The sequence below is a fragment of the Lepidochelys olivacea genome, assembly GCF_965140295.1.
Source record: "Lepidochelys olivacea isolate rLepOli2 genome assembly, chromosome: 13".
NCBI classification, from domain to species: domain Eukaryota; kingdom Metazoa; phylum Chordata; order Testudines; family Cheloniidae; genus Lepidochelys; species Lepidochelys olivacea.
Window position 1 is genome coordinate 3,615,825 of NC_140423.1, and position 20,109 is coordinate 3,635,933.

A 20,109-nucleotide genomic window follows, 5' to 3' on the forward strand; every position below is an offset into this window, starting at 1 on the left:
TCAAATGGTACCTAGGCACAGCTCACACCACCATGCAGGAACACTTGGCCCCACCCTCTCCCCCTTTCATTGGGATTTGGCATGCCTGCCCCTTGCTTAGTGAGGATCAGTTTGGGGTGAGCCCCTCAATCGGGCAAGCTAAGTACAATTCTGCTGCCCTTTGCTCATACAATAAGGATAACATTTCATTACCTTTGCACTCAATACTGAAGTGATTTGTAACCTACTACCAGCCAAAATTGATCACTTTGGCAAAGTAGCTCCATCATGCTCTGCATCTAGGTAGAGGAGGAGTGTTCACGCAAATATGGTCTGTTCCTGAAACCTTCTTCCCCCAGCGCATCACTAGACATTAGGGGAGAGCTCATTCAGACCCTGCTTACATAAATGTCAGCCCAGACAGAAGAAGGGAAACCCAGAGTTCTGAACTCTGGTCTTTGCTAGAAAATAAAGGATACATTACTTTGTTTTAAAATTACTTTGTAGTTTAAGATGTTTAAGATTTGGGAGCTTGATTTTCAGGCATTTCACATGCACCACTAGAAACAAAGCAGATACATTTAGGGACAGGAGGGGAGCACTGTATTCCTTCAAATGAGCAACAGGCCTGTGAACACACATGCAGCTGCAGATGTCTATAAACATGCCTGCGCTTGTTTAAAGGGCCCGATCCAAAACCCACTGAAGTTAACAGGACACTTTCCACTGACTTCGATGGACTTTGGATCAGGCCTTGTGTGTCCTAGTGTGACTTAGTATGTGCATGCACATCCCGAGCTGGTTTTCTACAGCACCTTAACTCCAAAGGTGGTGTGAATTCAATAGCAATTAGGTAAGGGAGGTGAAGCTTGTAAAGTGGCTCTATCTTATAAAAGCCAAAAGGTCACCAGCAATAGACAGCTTCAAAAGAGCGTCCTGGGAGCAGGCTTTGTTTTTTTAGAGGTTCTATTTAAACATGTAATGCCATACAAGAATAAGGGCAGCAGCATGAAGGCCAGTTTCTAGTTCTTGGACATGGGTGTGTTATGATCAGTCACTTCCTAGCGAGCAGGAGAGTTTCACAATCCGAAACTAAATATGGCTGATTACAGCCAAAGGTAACAATGCTGACCTGCTACTTTAAAATCAAATCCTTAAAAAGAGATTACAGGTCCATCCATGTTAAACAAAACAGAAAATATGCCCACTGAAAGGTAACCTTAGAGCATGTCACACTGGGGCAGTGATCAAGGAGACCCTCACTTGGAAACAACAGAGGTGGGGCAGCATCCAGCACCGCAAAGGGGAAGCACAAGCTTCCTGAACACAGGGGAGGAGCAGAACCTGCTCAGAGAAGGGGGGAGGGAAGTATGCAGCAGAAGTATGTGAAAAATGTGCAGTTATTAGAAAGGGAGAGGAATAACAATGAACCAGATATGGAGGAGGAGCACAAGAGAAAGTCCTGTGATTTCTCACCTCTTGGAGGAGACTGCCACTGCAGTGAGAATGCTTGTCAGGGGAGTGGGAACACTTCTACAGCTAAGACTGCCAACCACAAACAGAACACTCTGAGTTATTAAACTCTGAGCAGTACTCTCTCTCTCACACACACACACTCACTCACACACACACACACACACACACACACAGAGCTGTGTTTACTCCTTACAAATAAAGCTCAGCAGACCTATGAAGGGGTCTCACATAAACATACACAAAAAAACTAGGCAGAAATCAAGAGGTGTAAATTCTAACATGAGAAAGTGAGTTTTTGCCAGAGTCTATTATAAACCATGAGAAATGCAGGCAGAACTCTGCTTGGGAGGAGGGAGAGGAAATTGGCTGCTTTAATACTAAATAAATAAAAATCAAGTCTCTCAGGCACTGAAAAGGAAAAGGCATTTTAAAAAGGAAATGAGATAGCAGCATGAGTCTGACTCTCCGTTGGTTTTATCAAATGTGGCACAGATTAGCTTCCCACACAGAAACATGGCAGAACATGAACAATCTCAGCCCACTGAATCTACCCAGGAGTGCAGCAAAAAGGCACTTTTGCCCTCAGAAAGCTGACTCTGTTAATGAACGGACCTCCCAGCAGTAGGAGTTGCAGAGGTGAGAATTCCCTCCCTCCCCTGCAGGGAGTAGCTCAGAGTGAAGCATACAAGGCCTGCAACAATAGGTTAAAAAAGGCAACTCGCCATCCCACTTGTGAGAACCATTGTGCACTCTCCAGCCCAGTTTCACCTTCTACTTTCATCCCCTCTGGTGTATTTTGAACTTTTCTGTCTCCAGCAAGCCTCACTAATTTTCCTTTGTCTATTGAAGACGATCAGCTTCAATCAGGCAGATGCCACGTACGGGATAGCCAGGCAACTCTACAAGCTCTGCCATGTCAACAGTAGTAGTTCTAGAAGATCTATAGCCAGGCTAACAATATTTGCACTTCTCTGCTCAGGCAAACTCTACATAGCCCCACAGTGTGAGATGCTGCAGATATAACCAAAGCTACCACAAGATGAGGACTACACATTAATAGGAAAGCCTGAGAGAAGAAGGGAAGGAGAATTAGCAGAGCAAGGTGACAGGGGAGTGAGTACATTAAACTAGGCTTCACAAATGTGTGTGATAGAGAGTTAAGTCTTGCAAAGCTCCTCGGCTATTAAGAGCTGAAAGCTCGTGGGCAGTTCAAAGACAGAGATGCTTGGCAGCAGTAAAACCCTCTGCTTTGGAGAGGTAATACAGTCTTCATAATGGAAAAGCTGCTCAGGGAACATGGTCTGAAATCAAACCCCCTCTCCCTTCCCCTCCCACCCATCTGCCCCAAATAATGAAACCATCACAGCACATGGGATTTCAAAGGTTCTCGTAGAAACCAGGCTACAAATCTATTTCAGTTGTCCAGGAGAACCAGACTAATCACAGCCCTAGTCTGAAGCAATCTAATCTGAATCATGCTGACTTGCTGACATGTATTTAATAACCCTGCATGCATTATGGCACACCCAGCCAGAGACAAAAATGACAGAGAGCCTCCTGCTTCAGTTTTCTTGGAAAACCACCACCAGTTAGAGGGGAAACGGAAGATTTATCTTCCCAGCCTCTTCCTTTACTAAACTCCTCTAGCTCCGCTCAGGAAGCTGCACCCTCTGCGGCACGTGGCTAATTACGTATGCCCTCTCCCTAAAGGGCAAGATGAGGTGAGCCCGCCATTTGGTGGCATTACATCACAAGAAGCCAGGCTCATTTGGGACAGACAATTGTGAGATCCAAGTTCTCCTCTGACAAATCGCTTTGAAACAAATGTCCTGGCATGAGGCAGCTATGGCTGTACTCTGGCTGTGGCGAAAAATCCACCTTCAAGCTCCTTTTAGTGCTGATCACGCAGACGCCTTATCCTGAAATATGGCACATCACCGCTTCCGGCATTAAACAATCGGTGCAAAACCCCAACTCCATAACTCAGAGTGGCTCACCGTCAGTGGAACAGCAAATACTGCCAAGATGTTAATGCCAAATTAGCTGAAGATTGTTCTGCACAGAGCAAACCTGCTAGCAACACACCCCCAAAGCGCAAAAGCAGATGCCAGCTGTTCCTCAACAACATGGACAATTTCATGCATCATGTTAGAAAGGGTCAGAAGACATTTTCCTATTTTTTTAATGGTCACTTTCACAATAATTTACAACGTTTGCCGTTACGTACATTATGTATCCATTTAATCATGAAAAATGCTAATTCATTCAACCCCCGGTAGAGTAAGTGCTGTCCAAATGCCCTTGCTAAGGTCCGCTACTCACTCCTCTGTTGTGCTTGACGCACCTAGCTAAGCGAGTTTCCCATGCTGAACTTGTGGAATCTGCTGACCCCTCCCCCGCGTAGGCGTGCCTAGTGTTTGTTCTCTGCTCATTGCAAGTACCAAAACTGGGGAACAGGAAACCGTGAAGCATCGGGGGAGGTAGGGTTACAGTGCTCGAGCTCTACGCTCCAGCATGACTAAGCCTGGATAATGGGACACATGTTCTAACAACTCACGGGGTCACAATTCAGGTACTTGCATCACAGCGAGACTACTGGTCTCAGTGTAGCATCGAATTAGCTGGCGTCACAAAGCTGATGGTTCAGCACAGCTGCAGGCTCTGCACGGGATAAGTCCAGAACACGGAGTCAGGCGTGAGATGCACTGGGACATGAGGTGCACTAGCTGGCAAACCTGCATGAGCTACACCTGGCTCAAGCTAATCCCATTAGTCCCTCATTTCTAGGAGCACCGAATTTACTCACGAGATTCTTAATAAAAGAAGAGACCTGAGCCCAAAATGCAAACAATAAAACAGACAAAGGTGTATAGCTAAACTGGTCCTCAACAAATGTGAGAAAGTAAATTTAAGGGTTAATCTCTTCCCCACAGCCTTAAATTACACCCTGGCCATTCCCAGTATCTCAACAATTCATTTTTAAAATTCCTTGCCAAAAATCTCTACTTTCCATTAAGTTAAAGTGTATTCATTTTTATCACTTTTCACTTCCATTCACTTCCACAGCAGATCCAGCATCCTGCCCTCTTGGGGCGGAAACCAAGGAGCAGGCTGTACTTCCCAAAGCCATGAAGCAGCCCAGCACGCAGCAAGGCAAAACTGCAGACAGCCAGTCTTGCTTAGTGGAGAGAGGGGAGAAAACAAGAGACCAGGCTGGGTGCTGTGAGGTAGAGCCCTACACAGGGCTGTTTTTTAATCCCGTTCCCGCTAGTATGGTGATGGGTCCTGCAGGACCCCAGTCCTCCGCAGGGCTCTCCTGTGAGGAATGTCAGAACTTTGTAGCGGGGGCAGGGGGAAATCAGAACTTGAACTTTACTTCTGAAAAAGGATGAGAAAAGCATTAACCTTACGCCTCTGCATGCAAATCCAAGCTTTAACCCACATACAGTACAAGAGAACCGTGGCTTCCCAAGGATCTATCGGCTAGTGCTGGTGTTACACCAATGTCAGTGTCAGCCTGGCAATCAGATCACCCATTTATGGGATGGTTTTTATTTAACACACTGAAACAAAGGAAGCGTTTTGCATAAGGCCTGGGAGGAGCGAAGAGTAATGGGTTGCTATGAGTCGTTCTTCCCCAGCATGGACGGAAACTACTTCCTTTGAGCTCCCTTTCACCAGACTTCCCTCCCACTCTGCAGTCAGTAACGTGATCCATAAAGCACCTTTGACAACTCCAGTGGGAGAATTTCTGGCACAATAGGCTGCAGCCCCTTTCAAAATGGGTTTGTTTTGTTTATTTATTTTAAAGTCCACTGATCATCACAAAAACATGGGAAATGCAACTAATGAGAAAAAAGTCCAACCAAGATCTAAGAACCCAGAGCTACAGGTAGATGTTACACTGTGCTGCGTGGCACAGGTGCGCATACAGGACGAAACGACACATGCGCACAGCAGGTAGACGCGTGAAGAGAGATGGGTTCTATTATATTAATCGCTGGACGATGACAGCGTTGAGCAGGTTGGCTTCCTTCAGGGTTTGGTCCTCGTCAGACAGCTCTTTATTCGGGAAGGTGGTCATGAGGACAAAGCTGGTAGCAGCCATCGCTGGCCGGGCATCTACTATGAAGAGCCGGATGTCACGGATGCTGTCCAAGGGGATCAAACACACAATGGTGACCCTGTTATTTCATTTACTGCACAAATGTGTGGGAAACAGACTAACCTTACCCCTCTTCCCGAAGGTGTAAGAGCCTGCAATGTCACAGCATCAACACTACCAGCAAACGGCAAAAGCCACATAAAGCAGATTTCACATTTAAGCTACTTTTAAAGATGACTTTTCATTTTCTGTTGCATATCTATACAGACACACGAGTTCCCTGAAATAACACATGAAACTGCTTTCCACCTATTACAAGTGAGGCTAAAGCCTTTGAGCATAAGCTGTGATCACAACTAGATAGTCTTTGTAACTTCCTGCCTTAAACACATGCAGTGATTGGTGGCTATACTAGTAAGTTTTTAATACCTGCAGATCACCATGGTGTCTGGACACGTCGGTGGATCAAGAGATTCCTGCATGTATAGTTTGTAAAATGCTTTGGTATCCCTTCAGGATGAAAGGTGCAATGTAATTTATAAACTGCTGGATGGGCAGGAGAGCAGCATTCCGCATAAGTGAGGCAGATCCCAGATTATCTGATCCCTTAGGGGGCATGATACCATCGTGGATAACAAGGGGGCCTGGAAAAGAGATTTGTCTTCCAGTCTCCCCTGCTTGAGCAGAGATGTGGTTCAGTTCTCCTATAAGAACTGGAGAAAAGTACGGGTGACCAGCTGTGTTCTCCAAGAATGGTTGGCTGAGCAGGACTCCAGCACAGAAGTCACATGCTTAAGTCCTACTGAGCAATGGACTCCATGGAATTAATTTTGCTCCTCCCGCTGAACCTGTTTTAAAGGGAACCTCCTCTCTCAAGCTATCTGCAGTGAAGAGAGTGGCTAAGCAAACAAGTTTTCAGAAGAAGTCAACTGAGCTAAGTTCCTTAATTATCTGAAGATGTCCAAAGACCTTGGGATAATTTAGTTGGCACTACAGACAGTTACACTGAGAATACTGAAGTGTTCAAATGAGAGATCACCAGTTCAACAGCTGTCACTGTTAGGAAAACAAATCCTATCCTACTAATATTTAACAATCACCAAACCCCGCAATAATTCTGCTCCTATTCACCTATACAGAAGGATCCCCAGAGCTCCCTTTAGCTGGCTAGCCAGGATTTTAACATCTGCTCCAGCTGTGTACAGTTCACAGTGTCACTCGGGCCTTCCCAGTTAGTAACCTGTGTTTCCCGTTGCCCTTGTACCTGTGGCTGTGGTTAAATTTCTGGACCAATCGCCCGCCATCAGCGAGCCGGATTTGGATGTTGGTGGTGGGCTCTGATTCATCAATGGTGATAGAAGAACTGGCTTTGGCTTCGTTCTCTGCCTGCTGTGCTGGAGAGCTGGTGCCCATCACCTGGGGGGCAGTGCTAAGAGGAGGAAAACATAGAGGACAGGTTTTATAAACCACCTCTTTCCAGGCCCAGGAATCAGGATTCCCACTTAAAAAGAGGCACAGATGCAAACATATTAGCACTGAGAACAGGAACTCAGGAACCAACTGGTGACACATCAGGGGCCCTCAGACACTTATCTAATCTCCAAACCAACCTCTCAGAGCCAACAGATTATACAACCTCCAATGTCTTCCAATCCAACCCCCACTCAACCTGACTTAGACATTCCCACACTTCCAGACATCTAATCATGGTCCCTACTACCTCCCCATCTCCTCGCTTCGGATTGATCTCTTGACTAACTGCTAATGAGGGTGCATATCACACACAATATTTAGCATTTACAAACATTAAAATGATTAATCACCACCGTACCGCCGCTCTGCAGGGCAGATATGTTATCCTCTTTTTACATACAAGGAAACAAAGGTTAAGTGATTTGACGTAGGCCACAGAATCAGAGGCAGAGCCAGGAATCAAACTCATGTTCCTGGCTCAGAGACACGTGCTCAGACCTCTGCAACACACTTTATATCTGCCATCAATGCCGTTTTGCAATTGATTCACAGGGGTTTGCAATAGGGAACTAACAGCAAGGAGTTAAAGCCAGTCCTTTGTATTTGTTAAAAACACCTGCAACATTAAATGCTTATAAAATGTCAGCTATTCCGTCACCCTAACAAACAGCCAAATCAACTGCTATTTTGTTAAAGAAAGAAACCGTGTGAGCTCAGATGGCCTATGGCAGCAGATACCAAATCAGTATTGCTGTCTTCTCACCTGCCCAGTTTCTGCCCCTCTCCAGTGAAAGCCCTGAAGGCACCTTTGGATTTCACAAAATCCTCGTCACGGTGGTCCTCCATATCCAAGTTCACTTGTCCACCGCGTGCTAACCTGCGGAGCTCGGCTGGGACTTCCCTGGAAGCAAGAAGAATGTGCATTGTAATAAAATCCATAGATAAAGAGCTGAAAACTACCTTCTGTTGTGTCTTGACACACAGGTGGGCTCCTCTTCTGGAGCAGCTTCAAAATGGTGCCCTCCCCTTGCCAATGGCTACAAGAGAGACAGGCATGCAGAAGAGATTACAGAACATGCACCCAGATAATGCTTGCTTCCTATTTATGCTGCCCAGGGAACTGTCACCACAAATGCCAGTCCCATCACAGGCTATTAGAAACCTTCCCTCCTGTCCCCAGGAATCAAAGCATCCTTTAGTCATCATCTCATCAGCTAAGCAGGATTTGAGGAGGACTCATCTTCCCAGGGCATAACACACATGAAAGTTTTCTCGCACTAGTCTGTGTTTAGGATAACCTGCCTTTTGTAATCCTCAGGAGTCTGCATCCCACATATGGAAGAGACTGTTCCCTCACTTCTAATCCTCAAAGTCTCCTATCCCTTCATGGGATGGGGCTGCTTCAACAGCTAAATACCTGATGTAAAGGCAACCACTGTATTTTACCCACCCCATTGCTACCACGTTAAGAAACTAATGAAAATGCTTCAGATTAAATGAGCTATTTATACTAAGCTCTGATTCCCAGCACCCTGGATTTCCTACATTCCTATATTTTAGCGTACAGGCGCTTCCTTCTCAGACACATCCCATCAGAGGTCCCCCCAAGCCTCATGCTGCATACCCTCTGCGGATAGACTCCAGAAACTGGGCATTGGATGGGTCTTGGTAGCTCCTCAGCTCCCCATTGTCTAGGCTGAATCCACTCTTCCACAGCTTCAATACGATATGTACCTGCAACCACCCCAAGCAGAAAAGTTAGCTCCTTGCCAGTGTCTTGATAAAACATAGCAATGACTGGCAGTGAAAAGCCTGCCCAGCGGGATAATTTCAGATAGAGGGTTGTGCCCCTGTGGGGACTTCCCTAAGCCAACACAGACAAAAGAAAGAAAAACTGTTGGCTGGCTGCTTGGTGGTGTCACTCCCCAATACAAAGCCACCATCACAGATCACCCTCTTTTTGGCAGGTCTGGATAAAAAGCCAAAGAGTGCATGGGACAGGTAGACTGAGCCACACACCCACCCCAGAGGTGGCCTCTCCAAGCTCACAGTGGAACACACTGGTCAGGTAGAGGAGAGAAGTCTGCACTGCTACTGCGCCTCCTCTGGGGATACAGGGAATTTCATTCTCCAGTGCTTTCTATATGCCACCTTTCAGGAGCATTAATTTCACAGCTAGAAATGTTGAGAAAAGGTCCTTGAGCTTATGAGGAGCTTCCAGGCTTTTAAGTTACACTTCAGCAGAACACTGCCTACAGAACGCTTGATTATTCATTAAATCTACAAGTGGAGGAAAGAGCACTCTCCAGTCTAAGAATTTACCAAAGCTAGGCTTACTGCACCTCAGCCTTCTATGACCATTTCCTTCTCTGGGCTCATCAAGAGGGAAAACAGATGCTTTGTAGCTAAATAAAATAATCCACTAAGGAAGATCTTTGCAAAGTTGAAGGGTGAGAGCTACTCACATCCTGACCAGAATGCTGCCTCCTCTCTCCTGACACATAGGCCGACTCCTCCTCTGGAGCAGCTCCAAGGCGGTACCCTCCCCCTGCAAATGGCTACAAGAGAGAGGCATGCAGAAGAGATTACAGAATGATATGCACCCAGACAATGCTTGCTTCTCCTTCACGAGAATATTGCCATGAGTAAACATGGGCTTCACTGTACCAGCAATATGGTTATAAGCTATGTAACACATCTCAAAGCTGCAGTGGCCAACTTGTTAGCCAATGAATCATCTGACCCCCTGAATTAGCTTTTCTTGCCATTATGGCACATATGCTAGATCAGCGCTAATGGAGGGGTAGCTGTCCTTACAAGAGAATCCCAGCACTCACCAATATAGAACAGCTGTCACTGAGCTGGTGGAGGGAGATCACCTCCATTAAAAACAGATTTAAATAAGGAAAGGAAAGAAGACCCCAGCATTCCTCACTTTTGGTCTGCTGCTCTCGCCGGGGCTCTTAGCTGGCCGATCGACAGCCACCGCTCCATGCTCCTTAGCTCCTTTGAACAGATCCTCCACCAGCTCATTGGGGCTTTTCTTCCTTGGTGGGCCAACGATCTGCTGCCCACTTCTTTCCGAGCCCCCAGCATAGAACCTGAACAGAACAAACAATCATCATCTAGGGACTTGGGGTTAGTTACTTGGACAAATGATTTTCCAGGACGTGGACCTGAGAAGCCCCAAGAGGTTACAGGAGCAGACTGAGTTTCAGGTCCAGGATGTGGCTGCCCACACAAAGAGTTTTTGCTCTTGCACAGTTGGTTATTCTCACTTTCTCTTCTATAGTCATACAGTTTACTGGGAAGTGTTCATCTACTCTGGCCAATCACTGTAACTGATGTGAACAGAAAACCATGAAATGAGGTCTCTGCCAGACTCAGCAGCTTCTTCTGTAACAGAGTTTGAAAAGCTGTGTATTAACTAGTGACAATCAAGTAATCTCCTAGCCTTAAAGCTCACAAATTTAACAAATGGGGGGAGGGAAAGAGGGAAAGGAGAGAACCTAGACTAATGGGACTGGTTATCTGCACTCCTGAATTCTACTGCCAGGTACACCACCAAGTTAAGGCACTGAACTGATCTGTGCCATTAATCTACCCATCAGTAAGATTGTTTATATACTTGGCCACCTCACAGTGATGGCTCCATTCAATTTGCTTTGCATGTCACCTATAAACTACTTATAGAATCTGAGACACATAGGGCTGGAAGAGCCCTTGAGAGATCATCCAGTCCAGCACCCTGCGCTGAGGCACAGTCAAATAAACTGAGACCATCTTTGACAGGGTGTTTGTCTAACTCGCTCTTAAAGTCCTGCAATGACAGGGATTCCACAACCTCCCTTGGAAGCCTATTCCAGTGCTTAACTATCCTTATAGTTAGAATTTTTTCCCTAATATCTCACCTAAATCTCCCTTGCTGCAGATTAAGTGGATTACTTCTTGTCCTACCTTCAGTGGACATGGAGAACAACTCATCAGTGTCCTCTTTATGACAGTCCTTAACATATTGGAAAACTTATCAAGTGCCCTTCAATCTTCTTTTCTCAAGACTAAACACGCCCAGTTTTTTAACCTTTCTTCATAGGTCAGGTGTTCGAAACCTTTCATCACTTTTGTTGCTCTCCTTTGGATTCTCCTCAATTTGTCCACATCTTTCCTAAAGTGCAGCGCCCAGAAATGGACACAGTACTCCAGCTGAGGCCTCCCCAGTGCTGTGTATAGGGGGACAATTACCTCGTGTCTTTTTAACATTCCTGTTAGTACACCCCAGAATATTAACCTTTTTAGCAACTGCAGACTCATATTTTTGACTCATTCAATTTGTGATTTACTACAACCCCCAGATTCCTTTTAGCAGCACTACTTCCTAGCCAGTTATCTCCCATTTTGTAGTTGTTCATTTGATTTTCTCTAACTAAGTGCAGTATTTTGCACTTGTCTATTAAATTGAATCTTGTTGATCTCAGACCAATTCTCCAGTTTGTCAAGGTCATTTTGAATTCTAATCACGTCCTCCAAAGTGCTAGCAATCCCTTCCCCAGCTTGGTGCCATCTACAAATTTTATAAGCAAGTCATTAATGAAAATACTGACCAATATCAGACCCAGGACTGACCCTGCAGACCCCACTAGATATGCCCTCCCAGTTTGGCAGTGAACCACTGATAACTACCCTTTTGAGTACAGTCTTAACTAGCTGTTTACCCATCTTATAATAATTCAATCTAGACCACATTTCCTAATTTGCTTACCAGAACGTCATGTGGGTGACATATGGGTTTCAGAGTCCAGGCTCCACCCCAAGGCAGAACATATACACTGCTATTTTTAGCTCTACAGCCCAAGCCCTGTGAGCCTGCGTCAGTTGACCTGAACTCTGAGACTTGGTGCAGCAAGTGTTTCTTTACAGTAGACATACCCTTACTATTCTTCCTCTCGCATCAGGATGGTTTGCTATTGAGCCCCTAATACTGTCTCTTTGAAAAACTGCCATCTTTCCTGAACTCCTTTTGGGACCTTACCTACCAGTTCTGAGTTTGTTACTGTCTGCTTTTTTAAGTCCATTGTTACTTTCACTTTCACTCCTTCCATTCCTTAAAATCATGAAATCTATCATTTCATGATCATTTTCACCCAAATTGCTCTGAACCTTCAGATTTTCAACTAATTCCTCCTTGCTAGCCAGAATCAAATCTAATATGGCTGTCCCATCGATTACTTCCTCTACTTTCTGAAACAAAAAATTGTCCTCTAATACATTCCAAGAACTTATTGGATATTTTGGGTTTTGCTGTATTATTTTTCCACCAAGTGACTGGGTAGTTACAGTCCCCCATTACTACTTGTGTTTTGCATATTTCTGTTATTTGTTCTCAAAATGCCTGATCCACTTCTTCCTCCTGATTTGTTAGTCTACAGTAGACCATGACATCACCCATTTTTTCCCCTCCTTTTATCTTCATCCAGAGACTTTCAACTGGTTTGACTCTCACCTCCTTCTGGACCTCAGAACAAGAGTACATATCGAGGTACAATGCAACACCTTCTCCCTGGCCTATCCTTCCTGAACAAGCCATAACCCCACTATACCACCAAGTCTCTGTGATGCCAATTAAGTCATAATTTAGTTTATGGAATACTTCACGTTCTTCCGGTTTACTCCCCATATTCCTTGCATTTCTGTATACGGACAGCTAAGCTATTGAGCAGCTTCCCCCATTGCTACCCCTCATGTAGCTCCAATGACCCCCGCCCCATATTTAGTCCTCTGTTAACATCACTTTTTTTTGTACCTACCTGTGGGCTTTTATCACCTGCCCCTTTTGAATCTAGTTTAAAGCTCTCCTCGCTAGCTGTCATTATAGCTGTCACTGCAGGAAATTTCCCACTAACATTTCCTAAATGATGCTCAAAAGAAGGGAAAAACCCAGATGAAAAGGGGAACTGCAACTGCATTCCCATACAGCAGCATCACAAACAAAGACATGGGAGTGCTGGGGCTCACTGCTCTAGCAAAAATGCAAACACTCATTTTGCAAGCCCTGGGATTAACTTCTCTCAACAATGGGGAGAAGGACATGCATTCAGAACTGTACTGATCACCACTGAATTTAACATCTCACAACTCTCAAACCAGTACAGAGAATTTCTACAAACAGTGCTAAGCCTGTCCTTGCAGACATCATTTTCATTGACTAGCCTTTCAGAATAAGACTCAGTGAGCATGAAAACCGGAGACTCGTCAGTAGCGATTAAAACACAGATTTAAAGAAGGTTCTGTATAGTTCCATACTCTCCCACAAGATAAAAGACCATGTGGTTTATATATTTAACCGGAGACTGACCGTTGTCCCTCTTCCTCTTCATCATCATCTTCTTGAGCATGAACAAGGTCTCTGAATGATGTCACCCGGTGGTCACTGTAAAAAGATAACCAAATAAGCGCACACATTCCCCAAAGAGATAGATAGATATCAGACATGTAACGTGAACTATAAAGCAGGAAAGTGGCTGTTATGTTGTGCTTCTGTCCTCTACTATGCATCTGGGTTAAACAGCATTTATTTCCACTGAACTTCAGTTCTTGCACTAATTAAACACCCTCTATATACTGATCAAATGGCAGCTCAGAGGGGACAGGTACTATTGCTGTCCTCATTAACCATTCAGCAAAGTCCATCTGCTCTTTCCCTCTTGGGGACTGTTGTCAAAATAAGGAAGACTATCCTAATATCCTACACCGGTGGTTCCCAAACTTGTTCCGCCGCTTATGCAGGGAAAGCCCCTGACAGGCCGGGCTGTTTACCTGCTGTGTCCACAGGTTCGGCCGATCACGGCTCCCAGTGGCCATGGTTCGCTGCTCTAGGCCAATGGGAGCTGCTGGAAGCAGCGCGGGCTGAGGGACGTACTGGCCCCTGCTTCCAGCAGCTCCCATTGGCCTGGAGCAAAGAACTGCGGCCACTGGGAGCCGCGACTGGCCGAACCTGCGGACGCGGCAGGTAAACAAACCAGCCCGGCCCACCAGGGGCTTTCCCTGCACAAGTAGCGGAACAAGTTTGGGAACCACTGCCCAACACTTAGCTCCCTCCCTGACTTCAATTAAAAACAACATACACTCTTAGAATAGTCTAAACATATCTAAGAGATCACTAGAAACAAACAGTTTTGTGCCTTTTGTGTCTTTATGATATATAAAGAAAGATCTGAAAGGTTTCTGTACAAGACAAAAAAAAGGAACCTGGATTGAAGAAAGCTGGAGTAGAAGAATTTCTGCATTTATACAGTGGGTTAATCTGGGTCCCTTCCAACCCTACGGACCTGATTCATCACTCCACTAGACCATCGAGTCACATTGGTGTAAGAATGGTGAATCAGTCTCCAAGTATCTCATCCTCTCCCCATTACATCGACAAATACCAGGTGAGTGTACGCACAATGCTTGATAAGGGGTCACGAACACAACAAACGTAACAAAGCTTCAGTCATTTCCCTGCAGATGTACTGGATTTAGGAACCTTTATTTATCCACAGAATAGTTATGGCATAATCCCGAAAAATGCAAGGTATCTAACGCGGCCCTGTTTACAGAGCCTCTGTTAAAGGTGAACGGAGTTCAGGTTACATGTCTGTTGATCCTCTGTGTTTCTGCGGAGCTACCTACTAGGGAGCTAACTGAAATGGCGATTTTTTGTGATGTGGACACTTACCCACTAGAATCTGCACTTAGACCATCAAATTCATTTTACACAGACAACTACCAATCAGATGAGAACTCTCTGTGCTTCAGATCCCTCATCTGTAAAATGGGGATAATATTTTCCTATTTCACAGGGACAAAATCAGGCCAAATTCATTCAAGCTTGTAAAGTGCCTTGACACCCTCAGATAGGCGGCGTATAGAATTGCAAACTATTCTAGAGAATTATAGTATTCTGTATTACAGAGAATGTTTAGATCTGCTGAGTTCTCTTCTGGCCCCAAAGCAAACTAAAATAGAATAATCCATTCTTCTTGAGCAATGAGGTAAAATCATTCTACAAAATTCTTTGCATAAGATGTGCAATCACATCCAAGGTAGGGGAATACAACACTGCTGGGGTTTCACAAAGGCTAATGAAACTTATGAAATAAAGCTGAACAAAATTCATGGATGTCTTCTCTGATAAGGGTCATACAGCAATGTGATGGGCATAGTGTAAGTACTTCGATAGGTGGCTTCCACTCCCACATGTATAACTGCTTAATGAGCAGACCCATATAATTTGCAAAGTTTCTCCTCACCTGGGTGCAGTGCCTCTGGACACAGAGCTGGCAGTTGGCTGAGGAAGCGTTACAATATCTTCATCACCCCCGTCCTCATAAAAACTAGCTAGAGCAATCTGAAAGGACAGAATTACAGCGGCTTTTAAGAAGACGACCGATCATCTCGTACATCATTGCTGTCAGAAAGATGTCAGAACTATATCCATTAAAAAGATTAAAATACTGCATTTACTTAGAACTTTTGTCACGCCCAATAGCTTAAGCCACATCTACTCTAAGGAATTTTACAAAACAATTTCCACCTTCAGGAGTCTTAAGCAGAGATAAGGCTCATCTAGCAGCTTCCAGTTTTTTTACTGCCATGTTAGGGGTTGCCTACACTCAGAAATGTACTGAAACATTTCTTCTGGAATAACTCCTTGTGTGGATACTCTTATTCCAGAATAAGACTGCTTGTTTCTGATTTAGCTTACTCTACTTCTAAAGTGGATTTAGCTAAATCTGAAAAAGGTAGCCTTATTCCAGAATAAGAGTATCTTCATGGGGGTTTATACACAAATAATTATTACAGAACAGCTATTTCAGTACATTTCCAAGCATGCACAAGCCCTTAATTAAATGTGCTAGTGTAGACATGGCCAGAGGGTAAGTTTGCAGGGAAAAAGGCAATTGGTCAAATAGGTGATCATGCATTCACTTACAATTTTCAGGTCCTGTTCATACCATGGCTGAATCTGTGCTAGCAATAACTGGTTTTCACCCCTTCTGACCAAGTGGATAACTTTTACAGATCCTTCCACTCTACCTGACTGGCTAAATACAGGAGTCTATATCATACACAATCTCGATTAAGCATATTTCATAGACTTTGAATAGTTTCAGGTGTCTGAAATTAGGATTATCAGAAGAATTTTCAGTGCTCTTAATATATATAAGGGGAAGGAGGATGATCTTGGGAACTACAGGCCAGTCAGCCTCACCTCAGTCCCTGGAAAAATCATGGAGCAGGTCCTCAAGGAATCAATTCTGAAGCACTTAGAGAGGAAAGTGATCAGGAACAGTCAGCATGGATTCACCAAGGGCAAGTCATGCCTGACTAATCTAATTGCCTTCTATGACAAGATAACTGATTCTGTGGATAGAAGGGATAAGATGGATAGAAAGCTGGCTAGATTGTCGGGCTCAACGGGTAGTGATCAATGGCTCCATGTCTAGTTGGCAGCCGGTATCAAGCGGAGTGCCCCAAGGATCGGTCCTGGGGCCGGTTTTGTTCAATATCTTCATAAATGATCTGGAGGATGGTGTGGATTGCACCCTCAGCATGTTTGCAGATGACACTAAACTGGGAGGAGAGGTAGATACGCTGGAGGGTAGGGATAGGATACAGAGGGACCTAGACAAATTGGAGGATTGGGCCAAAAGAAATCTGATGAGGTTCAGCAAGGACAAGTGCAGAGTCCTGCACTTAGGATGGAAGAATCCCATGAACCGCTACAGGCTAGGGACCGAATGGCTAGGCAGCAGTTCTGCAGAAAAGGACCTAGGGGTTACAGTGGACGAGAAGCTGGATATGAGTCAGCAGTGTGCCCTTGTTGCCAAGAAGGCCAATGACATTTTGAGATGTATAAGTAAGGGCATTGCCAGCAGATCGAGGGACGTGATCATTCCCCTCTATTCGACACTGACGAGGCCTCATCTGGAGTACTGTGTCCAGTTTTGGGCCCCACGCTACAAGAAGGATGTGGATAAATTGGAAAGTGTCCAGCGGAGGGCAACAAAAATGATTAGGGGGCTGGAACACATGACTTATGAGGAGAGGCTGAGGGAACTGGGGATGTTTAGTCTGCAGAAGAGAAGAATGAGGGGGGATTTGATAGCTGCTTTCAACTACCTGAAGGGCGGTTCCAAAGAGGATGGCTCTAGACTGTTCTCAGTGGTAGCAGATGATACAACAAGGAGTAATGGTCTCAAGTTGCAGTGGGGGAAGTTTAGGTTGGATATTAGGAAAAACTTTTTCACTTGGAGGGTGGTGAAACACTGGAATGCGTTACCTAGGAAGGTCGTGGAATCTCCTTCCTTAGAAGTTTTTAAGGTCAGGCTTGACAAAGCCCTGGCTGGGATGATTTAGTTGGGGATTGGTCCTGCTTTGAGCAGGGGGTTGGACTAGATGACCTCCTGAGGTCCCTTCCAACCCTGATATTCTATGACCACACAGCCTGTTTGGGTTAATCACACTTCTATAAAATCTTATGCCTCAAGCTAACAAAACTCAGTGATAAATATTATTTACCTGAATAGGAGATTGCCTCAACTAGTTACACAGATATTTGTAAATTTCAAAATTACAAAATGGAAGTGATTTGTCACCCAGTTCTTGCGCTTGATGACTTAATCTGCCTCTAAAGAGTTTCAGTTCATATTAAAGTATAACAGGTATGGGGGGGGGCGGCATTACTGCACAATATTGTGAGTCAAGACTCTTGGCTCCATCGCTGTGTGGACCTGGCTGGACAAGTCACTTCACTACTGTGCCTCCCTTTCCCTATCTGGATAATACTTATGTCAATGGTTCTGTGAGGCCTAATTAATGCTAGTAAGGAGCTCTGAGATTTTTGGATGAAATGATGTGCCAGAGAAATGCGACGGGCAGGGATGCGAAGGGCATGCAACAGGCGCCTGCAGGGGTTTACAGGAGAGCTGGGAACTCACTGCAGCCACATCTTGAGAGAGGCGACCAGCTCCAGGACGGCTCCTGAGTGACGGAGACCGAGTCTTCCGCAGGCTGGTGGGCGGGGGACGGGTTTGCACAGAGCAGCCAGCGGCCAGTTCAGGGCGTGCAGCGCCTGGGGGAACAGGCCTGGGGGGCCCTTTGCTCGCGCGGGCACCGGCCCGGCCCAGCCCGGCAGGAGGAGCGGCCTGAGCCCGGGGAGGCGCCGGGGGGCGCTGGCCGGGGTAGGGAGCAAGGGGAGCAGGGCCGGGCCAGCAGTGAAGGCGGGGCCGCGGGCGGGCGCCGGGGAGGGGAGGCCGGGATGGGGGGAGCGAGCCGGAGGGGCCGGGGAGGCCGGCCCGAGCCGGGCCCGGGGGAGGGGGGAGGCCGGGCCGGGCCCCCCCATGCCGGGATGACGGTGCGGTTCCGCGGCGGCCCCTCCCCCGGCCCGGCGCGGCGCTACCTGCAGGTCCCAGCCCGCCGACTCCAGGAAGAAGCGGGCTCGCTCCTCCTCGGTCCCGGTCACGGCCACGAACTCCCTCAGCGCCTCCTGCCGATCCGCCATCTTCCCGGTGCAGCGGCCAATCCCCCCCGGCCCGCGCCGGAGGCCGCGCCTGGCGGGCCGGGCGTGCAGCACTCAAAGCCCTCCGTGCGGAAACGCGCGCCGCCCACAGCGCCACCTGCCGGCCCCCAGCGCGACGGGCAGCGGGAGGCTTCCGGCCGGGCGCAGAGGCGGACACACGCTGCCCTCTGCTGGGGGGAGATGGAAACGCAGGGGCCCCTGGGGAGATGGAAACGCAGGGGCCCCTGGGGTCCCCAGTTCAACCGCCTGCCCCCGGTTCCCACGTGGGTCCCGTCCCACCAAGGTCCCTGCTGGGTGCTCAGCCCCCTCCTGCATCTGACCCCCAATCACACCCCCAGGAGCTGGGCCAAGGGAGGGAGAGACACGGACCGTTCCAGGGCCAGCCGGCGCCGGGGCTTAGGGCGCCTCTCCTGGGGTGCGTCAGGACCCCGGCTCCGCCGAGCTCGCGGGATGTGGGCTCAGTTCCCAGCCCTGTCACGGCCTCCACGGACAAACCACTTACGCTAAGAGCTTTAAAAACGGCCACTGGTTCTGGGTGCCCAACTTTCAGAACTGGGCCACTGGTTTCTGGGGCCCAGTTTTCAGAAACACTCAACATCTCACCGTCCCCCACTGGGAGCCACCATGCGAAGGGTGGCCTCTCTGGAGAGCAAGCCTCCAGGAGCGTGCCCCAAACCGGAGCCACTCCAAAATCACGGGGCTGCTTTTGAACATTTTGGTCCCGATCTCTCTGAGCCTGAGTTCTCCTTCCACACAATGGGGATAATAACCTCAGCCTACCTCACAGGGTGCCAAAAAGATAGAAGCCCAGACCCTCCAAGAGAGGGGAACTCAGGCATGGGCAACACTCAGTCGTTTGTGAGCTGCTCCGATACCACGGTGGCGGGGCCATAAAAGGACTAGGCAGATTAGACAGACGTGAAGGTTTGTCGTTAAAACCATTCCCACAGTGGGGGAAACACTTCCACCAGCAGAACCCAGACTTGCACACTCTCCCCGGCAGCATGCAACCAGCAGGGTCCCCGGAGATAACGGGCTGTAAGAGCAGGTCACACTGCAGTTCTGCTCTGCAATACGTCCTGTGACAATGGGATCGGTGGGCAGGCAAGTGAAGGACTCACGGCACATCTGGGGGTGAATTCAGGCATCTTCAGAGCAGCTTATCTTAATACAGAAGTAAATGCAAAAACTGTCCTGCCGTCTTAAGCCCCAGAGGCAGGAGGCTTCAGACCGAGGCTCAAAGCAGCAATTCCCTGTTCTCATCTCCCCCCATGTCCCAGAGCACAGCCCCATATGGCCACCTCCAGGATCTGACGCTGCTTAAAGCAGAGGCTGGTTATTAACAGCCAGACCAGCACGTTGTTTCATTTTCACCTTATTTGGATTTTTATTTCTCACCAGATTTTTTTCCTCATCCCCCTTCTACCCACATCAGGCTGTGACACCGTTTTGGTTACCCAGGGTGTCTGCGGTGAATTATTAGTGCTTTGATAAGCGGGTTCTCCAGTACGGAGGG

The 20,109-nt window shown here is 47.0% G+C and overlaps 1 protein-coding gene across 1 annotated transcript; it reads right to left on the reverse strand.

Moving 5' to 3' along the window:
- Positions 1–5,229: 5,229 nt before the first annotated feature.
- Positions 5,230–18,629, reverse strand: NSFL1C (NSFL1 cofactor). The gene is made up of 9 exons (XM_084645885.1): positions 18,474–18,629; positions 15,322–15,419; positions 13,386–13,460; positions 9,969–10,134; positions 9,499–9,591; positions 8,658–8,767; positions 7,797–7,934; positions 6,825–6,989; positions 5,230–5,606 (listed from the first exon to the last, which is right to left on the reverse strand). The coding sequence occupies exons 1-9, from the start codon at positions 18,573–18,575 to the stop codon at positions 5,444–5,446; spliced, it is 1,110 nt and encodes a 369-aa protein (XP_084502011.1). The 5' UTR covers positions 18,576–18,629; the 3' UTR covers positions 5,230–5,443.
- Between the last annotated feature and the right edge of the window lie 1,480 nt (positions 18,630–20,109).